Raw genomic sequence first — 19,871 nt, forward strand, 5'->3', positions numbered from 1 at the left:
GGTCCGGGCTGGGGATTCGAACCCGCCACCTTAGGTGTACGTGGCTGGCGCCTTAGCCGGTTGAGCTATAGGCGCCGAGCCGACAAACATACACTTTCATCGTGAATTTATTCTGAGAAAAGGAATTCCATCCAAAAAATATTTTGTGAGGCCTGGGCAATACAGTAGAGTGATGTAGACAAGATCCTTGCCTTCACAGAGTTTAGTAGGAGATAGACAGATCAAACAAATTAAAAAAATAGAACACAAGCCAGTCACAGTGGCTCACACCTGTAATCCCAGCACTCTGAGAGGCCAAAGTGGGTGGACTGCCTGAGCTCACAGGCTGGAGATCAGCCTAAGCCAGAGCGAGATCCTGCCTCTAAAAAAATAGCCAGGCATTGTGGCCTGTAGTCTCAGCTAGTTGGGAGGCTGAGGCACGAGAATTGCTTGAGCTCAAGAGTTTGCAGTTGCTGTGAGTTATGATGCCACAGCACTCTACTGAGTGAAACTCCATCTCAAAAAATAAAAATAAAAAAAAAATAGAATACACAATTAGAATAGTGTTATGATGGTTTAATGTAGATGCTATGAGGGGACCTGAGGGCCTCTTGGAGTGAATGCCATTTAGTTAAGACCTGAAGGATGAGTAGGCTTTAGGAAGCAAACAACTGAGCCTCCAAAATTTCTAAGTATCCAAGCCTAAGGGCTACAGTCTGGTTGGAAGGTAGGCTTGAGCTGCACCTGTCTTGAAGCTTTATTTGCATGCCAGGCTCACTGTTTTTACTTAGACTGTATGTTCGTGTGTATGTGGTTGGGTATGGGGAGCAATTCTGCTGAAGTTACTTCACTCTTGGGCCATGCTGCTGCAGGCAAAGAAAGGGAGAGAGAAAGTTTCAGATTAAGGAATAGCATGTGCAGAGGCCTTGGAGCAGAATAGTGTTTGACCTCTTCAGAGAACTGACAGAAAGCCAAGGTTGCCCAACCAGGAGAGTACGAAAGAAAAATGCTGGGGGTGCTGTTGGTGGTGATTCACACAGGGCCTTGAATCATCATAACTCAAACCAGAGTTAGGGGCCGGGCGCAGTGGCTTACGCTTGTAATCCTAGCACTCTGGGGGGCCGTGGCAGGTGGCTTGCTTGAGACCAGCCTGAACAACAGTAAGACCCGTTTCTACTCAAAACAGAAAAACTAGCCAGGCATAGTGGAGGACGCCTGTAGTCCCAGCTACTCAGGAGGCCAAGGAAAGGGGATTGCTCAAGCCCAGGAGTTTGAGGTTGTTGGGAGCTGTGATGCCATGACACTCTACCCAGGGTGACAGAATGAGACTCTGTCTCAAAAACAAAAACAAAACCAAGGTCAGTGTGCTCAGCAGACTCATCCAATTTGCTTTTTCTTTTCTTTTTTTTTTTTTTTAAGATCACTGCCTGCTATATGGATGATGGATTAGAATGTGGTAGGAGGAAATGAGGATGGAAGGAGGAGGAACTTGCTGTTCTAATTCTGAAAAGAGAGTGCTGCGTTAGGCTGGGGTAGGGGCAGTGCTGGTGGTGGAGATGACAAGAAGTGGCTGTAAGCAGATAAGAAATGCAGCCTGAGTTCGGTGTTGTTAGTGAAGAGATCTTCATCTTCCATAGAGGGAAGACCAGCCCCTTAGTTACTAGACTGCCACAGCTGGACACCATTTATTCAATCAATGCATTTTTATTTCTGCCTCCTGTCTTCTAGGCTCTAAACAAAATGGGTCTTCATTAGGGGGATGAAAAAAAATAAATACATAATTTTAGCATGTTAGATGGTGATGAATGCTAAAGAGGCATAAAGTGGAAAAGGGGATGGGGGTGCTCAATGAAAGAGAGGACAGGTTTCTATCTGAAAGAGGCGAGTCAATGAGCCTTTAGATAACTCCTTGGGGCCAGGCTGGTGGGTCGCACCTGTAAACCTGATACTCTGGAAGGCCGAGGTGAGTGGATTGCTTAAGCTCATGAGTTCGAGACCAGCCTGAGCAAGAGTGAGACCTGCTGCCACGCTCCCCTCCCCACCCCAACCCCGGCCTCATTAAAAAAAAGAAAAATTAGAAACATTAGCTGGACCTGGTGGTGCACACCTGTAGTCTTAGCGACTCAGGAAGACAGCTTGGGACCAGGAGTTTGAGGTTACTGTGAGTTATGATGCCAGGGCACTCTAGCCTGAGGCAACAGAGTGAGACTCTATCTAAACAAAAAAAAATAAGGCACTATGGCTCAGGCCTGTAATCCTAGCACTCTGGGAGGCCAAGGTGGGAGCAAGAGTAAGATCCAGTCTCTAAAAAACAGTCGGGCATTATGGCAGACACCTGTCCCAGCTACTTAGAAGGCTGAGGCAAGAGGACTGCTTAAGCCCAAGAGTTTGAAGTTGCTGTGAGCTATGACACCACAGCACACTTCTGGCAGCAAGAAAGTGAGACTCTGGCTTGGTGCCTGTGGTTCAAGCAGCTAAGGTGCCAGCCACATACATCTGAGCTGTCGGGTTTGAATCCAGCGTGGGCCAGCCAAATAACAATGACGGCTGCAACCAAAAAATAGCCAGGCACTGTGGCGGGTGCCTGTAGTCCCAGCTACTTGGGAGGCAGAGGCAGGAGAATCACTTGAGCCCAGGAATTGGAGGTTGCTGTGAGCTGTGATGCCACTGCACTCTACCCAGGCAACAGCTTGAGGCTCTGTCTCAAAAAAAAAAAGAAAAGAAAAGAAAAGAAAAAAAGAAAGTGAGACTCTGTCTCAAATAAATAAATAACTCCATGGATGAAGGAAGCAGAAAGAGCAAAGACCCCAAGGTGGGCATGTACTTGAGTATTCAAAGACAAGCAGCTAGAGCTGAGATAACGAGGAGTGTGGCAGGAGGTGAGGTAAGGATGTGAATGGGGCCAGATGGTATAGTAGCCACATTAATTTTTAAGAACATTTTTTGCTGGCTCAGTGCCCATAGCACAGTGGTTACGGCGCTGGCCACATGCACCCAGGGTTTGAACCCAGCCCTGGCTGGCTAAACGACAACAACTGCAACAAAAAAATAGCTGGATGTTGTGGTGGGCACCCGTAGTCCCAGCTACTTGGAAGACTGAGGCAAGAGAATTGCTTAAGCCTAACAGTTTGAGATTGCTGTGAGCTGTGGCAGCATATCACTCTACTGAGGGTGACAAAGTGAGACTCTGTCTCAAAACAAAATAAAATGAAATAACTAAAAATAAAAATATCTGGGCATTGTGGCAGGAGCCTATAGTCCTGGCTACTCAGGAGGCTGAGGCAAGAGAATTGCTTGAGCCCAAGAGTTTAAGGTTGCTGTGAGCTGTGATGCCATAGCACTCTGCTAAGGGTAACAAAGTGAGATTCTGTCTCAAAAACAAAAACAAAAACCTTAAGCTCTTGGGTTCAAGTGATTCTCTTGCCTCAGCCTCCCAAGTAGCTGGGACTATAGGTGCCTGCCACAGTGCCCAGCTATTTTTTTAGAGACAGGGGTCTCCCTCTTGCTCAGCTTTGTCTCCAACTCCTGAGCTCAAGCAATCCACTGGCCTTACCCTCCAAGAGTGTTAGAATCACAGGTGTGAGCCACCTTGCCCAGCCCACAATTAATGAGTTTTAGTAAAATTATGGTAGTATGGTAGTAAAGTTACAGATTGTACAATCATCACCAAGCTCCAGTTTTAGAACATTGTCAAAAGTTACCTCACACTCATTCACTGTTACTCTCTACTCTCACCCCCAGCCACAGACAAACAGTGGTTTGTCTCTGAAACCATAAATTTTCCATTTCTAGATATTTTATGTAAATGGGATCATATAATATAATATGTAGTCTTTGTGTCTGGCTTCTTTCAGTTAGCAGCGTTTTTGAGGTTCATCCATGTTGTAGCATGTATGACTAGTTTTGTTTTGTTTTGTTTTTGTAGAGACAGAGTCTCACTTTATCGCCCTCAGTAGAGTGCCGTGGCATCACACAGCTCACAGCAACCTCCAACTCCTGGGCTTAGGCGATTCTCTTGCCTCAGCCTCCCGAGTAGCTGGAACTACAGGCACCCACCACAACACCCGGCTATTTTTTTGTTGCAGTTTGGCTGGGGTCGGGTTTGAACTTGCCACCCTGGGTATATGGGGCCGGTGCCCTGCCCACTGAGCTATAGGCACCACCCGTATGGGTAGTTTTGTAAAATTGTAATTTAGTTTTATTTTTTTACCTCTCACATATAGTTGGGGTTTTTTTGTTTTTTTGTTTTTTGAAATAGAATCTCACTCAGTCATCCTGGGTAGAGTCCCATGGCATCATAGCTTACAGCAACCTCAAATTCCTGGGTTCAAGTGATCCTCCTGCCTTAGCCTCCTGAGTAGCTGGGACTACAGGTGCCCACCACCATGCCTGGCTAGTTTTTCTATTTTTAGTAGAGATGGGGTCTTGCTCTTGCTCAGGCTGGTCTTGAACTCCTGAGCTCAAGCAATCCACCCTCCTCAGCCTCTCAAAATGCTAGGATTACAGGCATGAGCCACTGCATCTGGCTGAGTAGTTCATTTTTTTAAATTGCTGGAAACTATTCCATTTTATGGATATACATACATTTTGTTTATCCATTCACCAGTTGATGGACATTTGGATTGTTTCCAGTTTTCAACTATGACTAATGCTGTTATGAACATTCATGTGCAAATCTTCGTGCGAATGTATGTTTCTATTTCTCTAGAGTCTTAGAAGTAGAATTACTGGATTATATGGTAAGTTTATGTTTACTTAATCTTTTAAGAACCTGCTAAACTGGAGTGGTGCCTGTGGCTCAGTGAATAGGGTGCCAGCCCCATATACCGAGGGTGGCGGGTTCAAACTTGGCCCTGGTCAACGGTGGAAAAAAAAAAAATAGCCAGGCGTTGTGGCCGGTGCCTGTAGTCCCAGCTACTCGGGAGGCTGAGGCAAGAGAATCGCCTAAGCCCAAGAGCTGGAGGTTGCTGTGAGCTATAACACCACAGCACTCTACCAAGGGTGATAAAGTGAGGCTGTGTCAAAACATATATATATATATATATAAAACATATATTTTTGTATAGTATAAAACAACCTGAGAAACTGTTTTTCAAGGTAGCTCACCATTTTACTTTCCCACCAACAACATATGTAGATTTCCATTTTTCTTATTTTTTTCTTTTTTCTTTTTTTGATACAGAGTCTCACTTTGTCGCCCTCAGCAGAATGTTGTGGCATTATAGCAACCTAAAACTCTTAGGCTCAAGTAGCTGGGACTACAGGTGCCCGCCACTACACCTGGCTATTTTTTAGAGGTGGGGGTCTCACTCTTGCTCAGGCTGATCTGGAACTCTTTTTTTTTTTTTTTTTAAAGGAAAGCTATGTTTATTTTATTTATTTATTTACTTTCTTGCCGTTTTTGGCCAGGGCTGGGTTTGAACCTACCACCTCTGGCATATGGGGCTGGCACCCTACTCCTTGAGCCACAGGTGCTGCCCAGATCTGGAACTCTTGAGCTCAGGCAGTCCACTTGCCTTGGCCTCCCAAAGTGTTAGGATTACAGGCGTGAGCCACTGTGCCCAGCCAAGATTCCTATTTTTCCATATTCTTGCCTACAGTTAGTATTGTCTTTTTCAATCTCTTTGTAATTTAATTTGCATTTCCCTATGACAATGATATTGAGCTTTTTTTTTCCTTTTGATACAGAATCTCACTTTGTTGCCCTTCATAGAGTGGTGTCATAGCTCACAGCAACCTCACACTCACACTCTTGGGCTCAAGTGATTCTCTTGCCTCCCGAGTAGCTAAGACTACAGGTGCCCACAACAACACCTGGCTATTTTTTTAAAGATAGGGCCTGAGTGCTAGGATTACAGGTGTTAGTCACCACGCCCGGTTGATATTGAGCATCTTTTTGTGTACTTATCAGTACATAGGTAAGAATGAACTTAGTGTCCTCAAGTCTGCATTTCTAAAGTAGGGGTTATACAGTCCCAGATGGGGTCATGTGGTTCTTCTATTGAGGAACCAGATGACTGCTACCTCCAAGGAGATCCTTGGAGTTTAGCTGCAGGAATCTGAAATGGGAAGGAGAAGGCCTCAAGTGCACTTGCACAATGGAGCCTACAGATGTATGGAGTCAGCTGCATGTTCCCGGTCCCAAGATATCAAACTACTCAAGGAGAGACACTTAGCATGTCATACCTCAAGAGACCTGACCTCTCTAGGAGAAACTCTCTAAGATTCTGTGAGGTCAAAAGCCTGTGAGATCCGGGAAGCAGAACTCCAGTGGATACTGCCTGGAATCAAGGCCCAGCAACTCAACTGGGCAGCTACTTGTCTGTCAAAAGGAAGGTGTTGGGCTGTATCTGATGAGAACCTGTTTTTTGTGTTTTTTTTTTTGAGACAGTTTCACTCTGTCACCTAGGCTACAGTGCCATGGTGTCAGCCTAGCTCACAGCAACCTCAAACTCCTGGGTTCAAGCAATCTTCCTGCCTCAGCCTTCTGAGTAGCTGGGACTACAGGGTCCCGCCACGACACCCAAGTAATTTTTTTCTATTTTTAGTAGAGATGGGGTCTTGCTCTTGCTCAGGCTGGTCTCTGCTCTGGCTGGTTTCAAACTCTTAAGCTCAAGTGATCCTTGCCTCAGCCAACCAGAGTGGTAGGATTATAGGCATACACCACTGGGGCCAGTCACAGACTACTATTTTACCAACAGTCCTAAACTGGTGTCTGGCCTCTATGGTCATTTCTTGGGATTTGCCTCCTCTGGGTCAGCTAGTTCCCCGAGCCTTGTACCTCTGGGGGTAGTAGTCTTCAAATGCAGGTCACATCTCTTTGCCTTTGCCCACTTGCACTCAAGACCTTTCTCTGTGTTTGCCAGTGTAACTCACCCCTCGTCCCACCTGCCACATACCTGCTTCTTTTGCTTCCCCCAGACAGTATGTGCCAGTCATATTGAACTTCTCTTTTTTTTTCTTGAGACAGAGTCTCACTCTGTTAACCAGGCTAGAGTGCTATGGTGTTAGCCTCACTCTCAGAAACTTCAAACTCCAGGGCTCAAGCGATCTTCCTGCCTCAGCCTCTCAAGTAGCTGGGACTACAGGGTGCTGCTACAATGCCCAGCTAATTTTTTTTTCTTTTCAGTTTTTGGCCGAGGCTGGGTTTGAACCCACCACCTCTGGTATATGGGGCTGGTGTCCTACTCCTTTGAGCCACAGGCACCGCCCCCAGCTAACTTTTTCTATTTTTTAGTAGAGATAGAGTCTTGCTCTTGCTCAGGCTGGTCTTGAATTCCTGAGTTTAAGCCCTGCTTTGGGCTTCCAGAGTGCTGGGATTAAAGGCATGAGCCACCATGCCTGGCCCATATTGAACCTTCACAAGATGCTTACTTAGGTATTTCCTTCCCACTTCTCTTTCCCCTGCTAACTTTTACCCATCTGTGTCAGTCAGGGTTATGTTAAAGATGCTGTAACAAACCTTAACATTTTAGCACCTGACACAGTAAGTTGTTTTCAAATGCTCCTAATATCTATACAGCTGATCCTGTTTGTTGCATGGTGGTGGTGGTGGCAGTGGTGATGTGGGGCTGCTGTCCTCCACATGTGGCTCCCAAGATTGGCCTGGGTATTGATACCCTATTGGCACAATAAGAAAATGCACTGGATGATCTTTTGAGGGAGGTTTTTATGGGTCAGCACGCATCATTTCTACTCACATTTCACTGGCTAGAACTCAGTCACTTAGCCACATTTAATTGCAAGAGAGTCTGGGAAACATGTTCTAGCTGTGTTCCCAGGGAAGAGAGAATGGGTTTTGTGGACACTCTTTGTAGCACCATCACTGAGGTGTCAGCCTGGGTCACCTTTTCCAGAAGTATTTCCTTTTTTTTTGAGATAGAGCCTCAAGCTGTCCCCTTGGATAGAGTGCTCTGGCATCACAGCTCACAGCAACCTCCAACTCCTGGGCTCAAGCAACTGTCCTGCCTCAGCCTCCCAAGTAGCTGGGACCACAGGCACCCGCCACAACGCCTGGCTATTTTTTGGTTGCAGCTGTCGTTGTTTGGTAGGCCCGGGCTGGATTCAAACCCGCCACCTTAGGTGTATGTGGCTGGCACCTTAGCCACTTGAGCCACAGGTGCCGAGCCTCCAAAAGTATTTCCTAACTCATTATGACTGGGCTGAACTCTTCTTGGTTGAAAAGCCACATTGGTACCCAGTTTTTATAACCCATGTTTAAGGTAGGGTACAATTATTCATTGACACATTTTTCTGTGTTGAACTATTAGTTTCTTAGTGTTGTTGTAACAAATTCCCCAAAACTTTGTAGCTTAAGAGAACGTGAATTATCTTACAATTCTGATGGTCAGAAACCTGGAGGGGTTTCACTGGATCAAAATCAAGGTATCATGATCACAACCAGTTACAGATTCCTTTGTTCCTTTGCTCCTACTGCTTCATTCAACTAGCCTGAAAAAAAATTAAAAAAAAAAAAAAGTAAAATCAAGCCAATAATCCTAACACTTTGGGAGACCGAGGCCAGAAGATGGCTTGAGCCTGGGAGTTTGAGGCTACAGTGAACTGTGATGGCACACTACTTTCTTGCTTGTGTGACAGAATGAGACGCTGTCTCAAAAAAAAAGAAAAAAAGGGCTGTGCCTGTGACTCAGTGAGTAGGGCACTAGCCCCATATACCAAGGGTGATGGGTTTGAACCTGGCCCCAGCCAAACTGCTTCTTGGGAGGCTGAGGCAAGAGAATTGTTTAAGCCCAAGAGCTGGAGGTTACTGTGAGCTGTGATGGCATAGCACTCTACCGAGGGCGACAAAATAAGACTTTGTCTCTCTCTAAAAAAAAAAAGGTGAGCAGAACTTTCTGGAGGTTCTAGGGGAGATTATGCCTTCTTGCCTAGTGGCTTCCTGCCTTTCTTGGTTTATTGCCCCTTTCCATCTTTGAAGCCAGCTGTTGTGTCACTGCAACCTCTGCTTCCATCACCCTCTCTCCTCCTCTCACGCTGACCCTCTGCCTCCCTCTCATAAGGACCTTTCACCTAGATACTCCAGGATAATCTCCCCATCTCAAGATCCTTAACTTAATCACATCCACAAAGTCCCTTTTGCTGTGTTAGGCAATGTATTCACATGTTCCAGGCCTCAGGGTGTGGACATCTTTGGAAGGCAACTTTTTGCCTACCACCGACTGTTAAGCTTTGTGAGGACTGTCTCCTTTGTTTGTTGTGGTGACTTCAGAAGCTGGTAGTGTCTGGGATAGTGTACGTGCTCTTTAACATGGATGGATGATGGAATGGGTGGGGTTAGGACCTCCCAAACTGAGTCTCAAGCCATGAGGACCCTGACAGGATGTCTCTCACCCCACGAGGCCTGGTCTGACACGCACTCAGTAAGTCCATTTGTTCATCTCTCTGCTTCCTCAGGTGAAGTGATTCATAGAGGGTTCATAGAGCATATGTTCCTTTAGTCTTTCATGTTCCAAGTCAAGATTTTTTGGTGTCTTTTTTTTTGTTTTTGGAGCAAAGTCTTACTCTGTTGTACCTAAGCTAGAGTATACAGCATCCTCAATCTCCTGGGTTCAAGCTATTCTCTCATCTCAGTCTCCTGAGTAGCTGTGATTACAGGCACCTACCACAATGCCCAGCTAATTTTTCTTTTTTTAGTAGAGATGGGGGTCTTGCTCTTGTTCAGACTGGTCTTAAACTCCTGAGCACAGGTAATCCTCCTGCCTTGGCCTCCTAGAGTGCTAGTATCTTTGGTGTAAGCCACTACACCTATCCTCCAAGTTTTTTTTTTTTTTGAGACAGAGCCTCAAGCTGTCACCCTGTAGTGTGCTTTGGCATTACAGCTCACAGCAACCTCCAACTCCTGGGCTCAAGCGAGTCTCCTGCCTCTGCCTCCCAAGTAGCTGGGACTGCAGGCGCTCGCCGCAACACCCGGCTATTTTTTGGTTGCAACCGTCACCGTTTGTCAGGCTGGGCTGGATTTGAACCTGCCAACTCAGGTGTATGTGGCTGGCGCCTTAGCCGCTTGAGCCACAGGCGCCGAGCACTCCACGTTTTTACAACTTAATTTTACTGAGGTATACTTACATATAATTCCTAAGAGTTTGTTGTATTTTGACAGAGGTATAAACCAGTGTAACCACCACCATAATCAATATATGGTGTGTGTATGTATAGTTTATTTTGTTGTTCTGGTGTGCAGCTCTGAGTTGTAAGAAGTGTATGGAGTAATTGTCACATAATCAGCTACTGAATAGTTCCATCACCTGCCAAGTTCCCCATACGCTCCCCTTGGTCTCACCGCCTCCTTGCAACCACTGGTCTGTTATCTGAACCTATAGCATTTTTTTTTTTTTTTTGAGATGGAGTCTTGCTGAGTCACCCAGGCTAGAGTACCATGGCTTCAGCCTAGATCACAGGAACCTCAAACTCCTGGGTTCAAGTGACCCTCCTGCTTTAGCCTTTTAAGTACCTGGGACTATAGGCACCATATCCAGCTAACTTTTCTGTTTTTAGTAGAGACAAGGGTCTCACTGTTGCTCAGGCTGAACCCCAGACCTGAAGCCATCCTCCCACGTCTGCCTCCCAGAGTGCTAGGATTATAGGCATGAGCCACCATGCTGGGCCTAACCCTATAGTTTTGTTCAAGGCAAATTTTAATCATGGTTACTTAGTAATTTCCATAAAAGCAATCCCTTTCCCTTTATGCTTTGTATTGTATTCTACAACCTACATCCTTAGCCCAAAGGAGAGAGCAGGTGAACTGAAAAGAACTTTGAGATGGGAAGGCTCACTGAAGGTCTTCACCAGGCCCACTGTGGTCCCTGGCTCCCTCGAGCATTGATTCACTTCTGTGCTGAAGAAGACAACAACCCAGTTCACCTGGGCCAGAAAAAAAAATGTGTAATTGGAGAAGGAATCAGGTGATCTGGCACTTTCAGTATGTTGTTTTTAGTGTGACCTCAAAGGGGAAAAGATCAGACCTGCATTGGAAATACGATGAAGATGTAATTATTTTCTATTGCAGTTCCAATTACAAAGAAGGAAGTGAATCAAATACCAGATACAGCAGAGAATTATTTTTAATGAGGTGAAATTCACATAACATAAAAGTAGCCATTTAGGGCAGCACCTGTGGCTCAGTGAGTAGGGCGCCAGCCCCATATACCAAGGGTGGCGGGTTTCAAACCCGGCCCTGGCCAAACTACAACAAAAAAATAGCTGGGTGTTGTGGCGGGTGCCTGTAGTCCCAGCTACTTGGGAGGCTGAGGCAGGAGAATCACCTAAGCCCAAGAGCCGGAGGCTGCTGTGAGCTGTGATGACACAGCACTCTACTTAGGGCGACAAAGTGAGACTCTGTCTCTAAAAAAAAAAAAAAAAGTAGCCATTTAAAATTTTGCCATTTTAGTGGCATTTAGTATGCCCACAATGTGTACTCAGAGTGACAGAGTGACTCTATCTCAAAAACAAATAAATAAATAATAAAAATAAAGATGTGAACATCCCTAAGAGAAAATCTGCTCTAGAGTCTAATTCCAACGCAAGGGATGCATGAGTCTTCCCATACATACATACATAATAAAGAATGGGTCATCCCCCCTCTTACGGATTAGAAATCAAAGGCACAGAAGTATAAAGTGGCCCCATCCCAGTGCGATTCCAAATTTACCATAGCTAGTGTCTCTGAGTGCAGGAAACTGAAAACAAAGTCCACACGGAAAGCAAACTTCTTGGGGAGGATTTCAGGATAGTCTCACTGAATGCAGAAAACCCTTGAAATTCTGTGTTCTTTCACGGGCGATTGTGAATACTGTCTGAGAGTGTCTCTTTTCAAGCAGCCAGCCAGTGTGCCAGGTACAGCTTCTCATGGCTTCCCTTTTTGAGACCCTCTCATTACTTCTATTGCATCTGAACCTCTCTAGCATCTTCTGTTTTGCTCCTTAATCCAGGGCATTTCCCTGCCTCCCACTGGTCCAGCACAGCACTTCCCTCTTTGGGGCTCTCTTGAGAAGTGCCCCCAGAAAATGGAGCTGGTCTTCTGTAATGAATTCATCTCTATAACGAATAGTATAACATCCGAGTCCCACCATATTTACATAGCAATCTCCACACAAAAGCAACATTACATTACGAAGGGAGGTTTTTTTTTTTTTTTAAAGAATGTCATCTCAAAGCTCCATTTCCTCCAGTACTAAGAACACTATTGGAATTACCCTGACAGGAAGACAAAAACAACTTTCAGGGATGCTGGGTTAGAGACAATAGCTAAACCAGATCCATTAATGTTTAAAGTCAATGGAGCATAAAACTGCTTTTTTTCTACTTACAGCCAGGCATCATCTTACAGAGAGGAGAAAAAAATCACCATTTTAACTCTGCTGAAATCCATAAACCCTCCCCTAATTTTCATTCCCCTTGAAATTCTCCAGTAAGTACCATCAGAATGAAAATGAGAATCAGTCTCTCCAGGGGCAATGGTTTCCCATCCTCATCAGTAAAGTGTTTGAGAAGAGCCCTCCATGGAGAAGGAGGAGGGAGGCTGCCTGCTGGGAAAGGATCCATCACCCAAACCTGCAGAACTAGTTCTAGTGACACACCTTGGGTCTCGGGAGTGTCTCAGGTCAGGGTAAGACGTAAGGCAGAGTTCTCAGACTGGGAAATCCCAGGAAGGAATGCCTTCAGGTTACATTTCACTTAGTGGTCAGCATGGGGGAACATTTATCATTAACATATTAGATTTTCCTGGGAGGGAAATTGCTAGAATTGAGCTAGTCCTCTTAGTAAATGGCTGGACCTAATCCTACATTACATTTGTGTAATTCCTGACAAAACCCATTCCCATTATCTCATTTGATTCTGAAAACAATCCTCAGAGGGAGACGGGGTAGGGATTATTTTTTCCATTTACAAGTGAAAAACACTTGTAAACTGATTTGCCAGGAGTCCCACACCCAGGATGTGGCAGGAAAGAGACGTGAATCTAGGTCTTTGCACAACCTGTTCAGGGTTCTTTTGATTCTACACAACACAGTGGCCAAAATATTCCCAGCCCCACCCATTCCTCACAACCACCAGTTTAACTAGCAACTGGGAACTCACCAGACGGAGCTTGTTTATACTACCCACACACCTCTGTCCTAGTGAAGAAATACAGCTTGGCTGGCAAGCTCTCTCTGGGAAAAAATTAATTTCATATTATCATCACCTTGCACTAAAGGCTAAAATTAATCCCAGAAGAATTTGAAAACTAAAGGCATTAGAAAAATCTAAAGAAAATAGAACTGAATATTTAATAACTTTCTGGAGGCAAGGAGACTCTAAATTTAGCATCATGCTAGAAGTCTCTAAGGAATTTTATTAATTGAACTGCATGAAAATTTATTTTACTGGGGAAAAAAAGACTATGTCTAGCCAACAAAAAACTTGATGAGATATCTGGAGCAAAATATACATGAAAAGGGTAAACCTCTGGTATGTAAGGGAGTCATGCAAATACATAAGAATTCCATAGGAAAAACTCATTAGGGAACACTGTACAAAAAAGGAAGTAAAGTTGGTTTGAAAGAAAGGAAGGAATCATCAATATGCATAAGTTTTATGCAGCAAAATACTAGTCACACACTTATTTACAACAGTGAAATTAGGTGAATGTTAAAGGAATTAATAATTTACGGAACAGGCACTTGGTATAATCATTAAACATGTAATCATTAAGATGTCTTCAAACTGCTTGCAATAACATGAAACAGATTTATGTGAGGCGAAGTGGAAAGTTTATGATATTTTATGTGTGTCTGTTTGTACAATATATTTTTATAGAAAAAAAGATTGGAGAGAAAAATATTTAAAATGAGCCGCATTTGAGTCCTACTATTACGAGAGATATTTTTCATCTCCTTTATTTCTAGCTGAAACTTTAAATAAAAAACAAAAAGGACAGTCAAGTGTTCTTTAGCCAGATGGTGGTGAGTCCCTTTCTCTTGATGTGCCTGGGAGATAGAAGGGGAGAGAGGACATAAAACCTCAGGGACCCCCACCTCACACAGAACCTACCCTCTTTTTTAAAAGTGTCCTGGCTCGGTGCCTGTGGCTTAAGTGGCTAAGGCGCCAGCCACATACACCTAAGGTGGCGGGTTCAAATACAGCCCGGACCCGCCAAACGACAATGATAGCTGCAACCAAAAAATAGCCGGGCGTTGTGGCAGGCGCCTGTGGTCCCAGCTACTTGGGAGGCTGAGGCAGGAGACTCGGGCCCAGGAGTTGGAGGTTGCTGTGAGCGTGATGCCATGGCACTCTACCCAGGGGGATAGCTTGAGGCTCTGTCTCAAAAAAAAAAAAAAGAAAAGTGTCCCCTCTTTAGGCCAGACACAGGGGCTCACGCCTGTAATCCCAGCACTCTGGGAGGCCGAGGAGGGAGAATCGCTTTAGCTCAGGAGTTCCAGACCAGCCTGAGCGTGACTGCAACCCCCATCTCTACTAAAATTAGAAAAATTAGAAAAACTAGCCGGGTTGCTGTGGCGGGCACCTGCAGTCTCAGCTACTCCGGAGGCTAAAGCGAGAGGATCACTTGAGCCCTGGAGCTTGAGGTTACCGTGAGCGAGGCTGACGCTATAGCTTTCTAGCCTGGGAAACATAGCGAGAGAAACTATTTCTCAAAAAAAAAAAAAAGAAAGAAAGAAAAAAGAAAAGAAAAAAACAGAAAGGAAGAAAGAAAAAGCGTCCCCTTTCACCCTGAATTCCCTCCTCCTTTCTCCGCCCCGAACTGAGCCTAGCCAGTCAGCGGGCGCGGCCCGCCCCTCCCCCCACGCTCCCGTCCCGGCCACTGCGGGTGCGCGGGGGAGGGGCAGGGCCGGCCCGGCGCGGCGGACACGTGGGGAGGGTGGACGCGTCCGAGGAGGAGGGGTCGGGCGTGCGGGTAGGTGTGTCGGTGAGTGGGAGAAACCAACCCAAGCCAGTTCAGAGTCTTCATTTTCTCATACTGCTCGTCGAGCCGGGCTAAGTACAACCGCTGTCCCCACGGCCAAGATCGCCTCAGAGTTGGATAACCGACACAGACACGAGAAGGCTTCCGCCGCGGTCCTGCGCTTTCCTTTACGTGCAACGCCCGGCGCCTTCTCGTGCGTCAACCCCGTCCGGGCGCGGTGGTAGGGCCCCGCACGACGTCACCCATTGTTTACAAATCAACCCGAGCCGGCAGGATTTCGGCTCCTGCGGCTGTAGGCGCCGGGCGCCAGTGTCTGGCGGGCTCCGGCTTCCGAATTTGTCCCCGCCCCGGCCCCGGCCTCGCCCCCAGCCCTGGCCCCAGCCCCGCGCCCAACTCTTTCTGCCGCGGCCCGCCGAACTCGCGGGCAGCCGAACCGCCAGTGACGCCCGCAGAGCTCCGGGTGCCAGCGCGGGGGGCCATGCCGTGTGGGAGGGAGGAGGAAGAGGAAGCCGGCGAGGAAGCGGAGGAAGAGGAGGACAGCTTCCTCCTCCTGGAGCAGTCGGTGACGCTGGGCAGCTCGGGCGAGGTGGACAGACTGGTAGCCCAGATCGGCGAGACACTACAGCTGGACGCAGCACAGGACAGCCCGGCCTCCCCGTGCGCTCCGCCGGGGGCGCCGCTGCGACCTCCGGCGGCGGTGCCGGCAGACAAGGCCTGGGCTCCGGCGGTGCCGCTGCTGTGGCCGCCGGCGTCGGCTGAGGTCGTGGGCCCGGCTCTCCCAGGGACTCTGCGCTGCGCCCTCGGGGACCGCGGGCGTGTGCGGGGCCGGGCTGCGCCCTACTGCGTGGCCGAGCTCGCCGCAGGCCCCAGCGCGCTGCCCGGGCCGTGCCGGCGAGGATGGCTCCGGGGCGCCGTCGCCTCCCGGCGCCTTCCCCAGCGACGATGGACCCAAACCGGGGCACACGCCGGCGATGACGACCCTCACCGACTCCTGCAGCAGCTCGTGGTCTCGGGAAACCTCATTAAGGAGGCTGTGCGGAGGCTCCAACGAGCCGTCGCCGCAGTTGCAGCCACGGGCCCGGTAGGAACACCTGGGCCTGTGGGAGGCCACAGCGGACCGGACCCTGTCCCCTTGCAGCCCTCCGGCGCCTTCCTCTGACCCAGGCCCCCTGGAGGAAGAGGAGGTCGCTGCAAAGACCCAGCAGCGACCCACCACCCCTAAGCTGAAGCCGCCGTCGCTATCCTGAGAGTCACCGCGTAGGCTGCGGAGAGGCGCGTGGGGAGAGGCCTAAAGATGAGAAACTACCCATCCCGGTGATGCTCTTAGAGAAAACATAAGAAATGCCCGAGCCAGGGCGCGTCTTTGGTGCATGAGAATTTCCCCTGCCATCGGGGCCAAAGACCTGGGATAAACTGGGAGAACTGTGGCAGCTACTTACATCGACTTGTACCTGACTTAGCCCGTGGGGGCGTCGTGAGCTTGGATTGTTCAAAGAGAGGGCTCAAAGGGGCGGTATTCGCAAGAGCTTTATAACAATACTTGAAAACTAATGACACACATACATTTTCTTGTTTTCTGGGGGAGGAACTTAGTGAAAGTGGTGCTATAATTGCTGTGCAAAGAAATTTCGAGGGGGTAGAAGAATGTAAAAAGCTTGGCGGTGGGTGGGTTGGCATCACCCCCTTTCTCCCACCTAATTGGTGGCCGGTGAAGGTGGAGATAGGAACTCTAGCTAGGAGACTCAGGAAGGGAGATGGAGGAACATTTTGAAAGTGGAAGAGTTGGATTTAAATGTGGACTTTTAAGTGACTTGACCTTGCCACTTGTGGTTCAAGGTTATGGTCTGCTGCAGATGGGAATGTTTGGGGGTTCCTGGGAGAGCTAACTCACCCTGGGTATCTTTTCCTCTTGCTCCAAGGAGAGCCCTGTTTATGCTTTGCTATTGCTTGGAGTCTCCTGAGAACCCACAGATAGAGGGACACACACAGAGAGGGACGTGTGGGGAGAGTTATCTGCTTTTTCTGTTTTTCTCTTTCCAGAACTACTACTGCCATTGTTGGCCATGTCAGGAGCTTTCTCAGAAACGGTCATAAACAGTCGCTTGAGTTTGTCCCGGTCCTCACTGTCAACCTTTCTTACCCTTTCTGCGGCATCTGTGGGCCTAAGCCTCTGTGGGTCCTTGCTTGCACAATTGGTTTTCTCCTGCTATCCCAGCTCTTCTTTTTTGAACGACTGAAATTGTTTTTTAAAATGTGACTCTCCCAGAGGAGAAACCTCTGGCTTTACCCTTGTGAAACTTGAGGGCACTTTATTAAGGTGTCACCCCCACACTTTAAGGTAGCTAAACCAATTTTTTTTAAAGATTCAATGGCTTGTTCATCCTCCAGATGTAGCTGTTGACGTACACTTCGCAACGGAGTGTCTGAAGTTGTGATGGTCCTGATTTATAGGATTTCTTAATTAAAATGTCTACTGAATAAATTTGGATTTTCTTTTGGAGCATGGTTTGACTTTTTGGTGGAAGGTCAGGAGAGGAAGTAAAGTGTGTAGGGGTTACCCTTAATAATGAAGAGTGTACCTGGGGTAAAGGGGTATCTCGGCAAATGGTTGAGGCCAACTCTGCTCGGCATGGAATCGTGCTTGAGCCACAGTACTTGAGTGCTTCTGTGTTGATGTTCCACAAGATGAAAAAATTAAATCTAGGTTTTGGTTTTATTTAACTTTCATTATTTTTTCATTTTTTGAGACACAGTTGTACTTTGTCACCCTCAGTAGAGTTCTGTGGCATCATAGCTCACAGTAACCTCAAACTCTTTGGGCTCAAGTGATTCTCTTGCCTCAGCCTCCTAAGTAGCTGGGACTAGAGGTGCCTGCCATAAGGCCCAGCTGTTTCCAGAGACAGGGTCTTGCTCTGGCTTAGGTTGGTCTTGAACTCCTGAGCTCAAGCAGTCTACCCACCTCAGCCTCCCAGAGTACTAGGATTACAGGTGTGAGAACACTGCCCCAGCCCAGGGCTTAAATTTAACTGAAGCAATCCCCTCATTCTCCTCCCTCAGCTCAGTCTTCTCCAGCACAGAGTACGTGCTGAACCCCTTCCTACTGCCTGCCTTGCCCTTTTCAAGGAAACCTTGGTACAGGCCAGCTCTGCTAACCAGTCCCTTGGGGACCTCCTGCTCAGCACCCATTTCCCCCATCTGCCCAGCATACTCTAGAGTGCTCAGTGACTTGGGGTTGAGTCAGCCCTTCTGCTCGCCAGCTGTGTGGTGGTGGGAAAGTCACTGCCCTGAGCTTTTCCCTTATGTCATTTATATAGCAATACTTAATAACAGTAGTTGGGATGCTTACATGAGGAGTTGAGCTGTCTAGGAGAGTAAGGGCTCTCTCCTTACTCTTTTTGGCACTACCACATGGCTTTTGTACCATAAGGTAGATAATTTTTCCAATTTGTAAATATGGACGTTGAGGCCCAATAAGTAATTTGCCTGAAGTCACCATTTTTTAGGTAGTAGGGCTGGGATTTTAGCCTGGGCAGTCTGGCTCTAAGGTCTCCTGCTTTCCTTAGCCAGTCTTTGGGTTTATGGTGCCACCTAAATGAGACATTGTAGACACCATTTTCTGCTATGTTAGATTATAAAGTTCTTCTTTAGATTTTTTTTTTTTTAAGAGATCATCTCATCTCACTTTGTCACCCTTGGTAGAGTGCTGTGACGTCACAGCTCACAGCAACCTCAGGTCTTGGGCTTAGGCGATTCTCTTGCCTCAGCCTCCCAAGTGGCTAGGACCACAGGCGCCCCCCCCCCCACAATGCCCGGCTATTTTTTTGTTGCAATTTGGCGGGGGCTGGGTTTGAACCCTCCACTCTTGGTATATGGGGCCAGCACCCTACTCACTGAACCACAGGTACCGCCCTTGAAATTTTTTTTTTTTTTGAGACGGAGTCTCACTTTTTTCCCCTGGGTAGAGAATGGCGGCATCACAGCTCATAGCAACCTTAAACTCTTGGGCTTAAGCAATTCTTTTGCCTCAGCCTCCCAAGTAGCTGGGACTACAGGTGCCCGCCACAACACCCAGCTATTTTTTTGTTGCAGTTGTTTAGCTGGCCCAGGCCAGGTTCTGAACCCATCACCCTTGCTGTATGTGGCTGGCACCGTAACCACTGTGCTATGGGCACTGAGCCAAGATTTATTAAAGTTCCTAAGACTATCCCACAAACCTTGACCCACAGATACTTAAACATTAGTATCACCATTCTCAAACTTTTTTTTTTGCAGTTTTTGGCCGGGGCTGGGTTTGAACCCACCACCTCTGGCATATAGGGCTAGCACCCTACTCCTTTGAGCCACAGGCACTGCCCTCTTAAACTTTTCTTGTGCAACAGCTGTATGTGTGTGCAAGGTGGTGGGGATTCTGGGTGAAGCAGGGTTTGAGATGCCCTGGCAGAATCCAGGTCTGGGGGCTGAGGCCGTCCTAAAAGGGAACAGGAATTGCATAAGAGAGCCACAGATAAGTGGTATATGGCTGCCTCCTTTAAAACCTTGGGTTCTCAGTAAGATGAAGGCATAGGACCAAGACCAGTCTTCTCCAGTGCTGATTACCTATGGTTCTCCAACATGGTTAGAATGGTACTCAGGAATAAACTTAGAATGGTGTCACTCGTAGCTCAGTGGTTACGGTGTCAGCCACATACACTGAGGCTGGCGGGTTTGAATCCAGCTCAGGCCAGCAAACAACAATGACAACTGCAATAGAAAAACAGCTGGGTGTTGTGGTGGGAGCTACTTGGGAGGCTGAGGCAAGAGAATCACTTAAGCCCAAGAGCTGGTAGTTGCTGTGGGTGATGTAGTGAGACACTGTCCACCCCCAAAAAAACCCCCCAAAAAACCTGAAAAAACTGAGGATGGTGACTGCAGTCAAGGATCTATATGACCTGAGAAGCAAGGTAGATAGAAAAGGAACTGAGCTGGGCCCCGC

General features: G+C 47.3%; 1 protein-coding gene across 1 annotated transcript; it reads left to right on the forward strand.

The window, feature by feature from the left end:
- The first annotated feature begins 15,288 nt into the window (after positions 1-15,288).
- FRAT2 (FRAT2, WNT signaling pathway regulator) lies at positions 15,289-17,399 on the forward strand. The gene has a single exon (XM_012803578.2). The coding sequence runs from the start codon at positions 15,378-15,380 to the stop codon at positions 16,056-16,058; it is 681 nt and encodes a 226-aa protein (XP_012659032.1). The 5' UTR covers positions 15,289-15,377; the 3' UTR covers positions 16,059-17,399.
- The last annotated feature ends 2,472 nt before the right edge of the window (positions 17,400-19,871 follow it).

Source organism: Otolemur garnettii, unplaced genomic scaffold (genome assembly GCF_000181295.1).
Source record: "Otolemur garnettii isolate 467f Iridium unplaced genomic scaffold, OtoGar3 scaffold00021, whole genome shotgun sequence".
Taxonomy (NCBI): Eukaryota; Metazoa; Chordata; class Mammalia; order Primates; family Galagidae; genus Otolemur; species Otolemur garnettii.

Coding starts and splice junctions, on each gene's coding strand:
- FRAT2 (XM_012803578.2), top strand. CDS start 15,378: ATGCCGTGTGGGAGGGAGGAGGAAGAGGAAGCCGGCGAGGAAGCGGAG.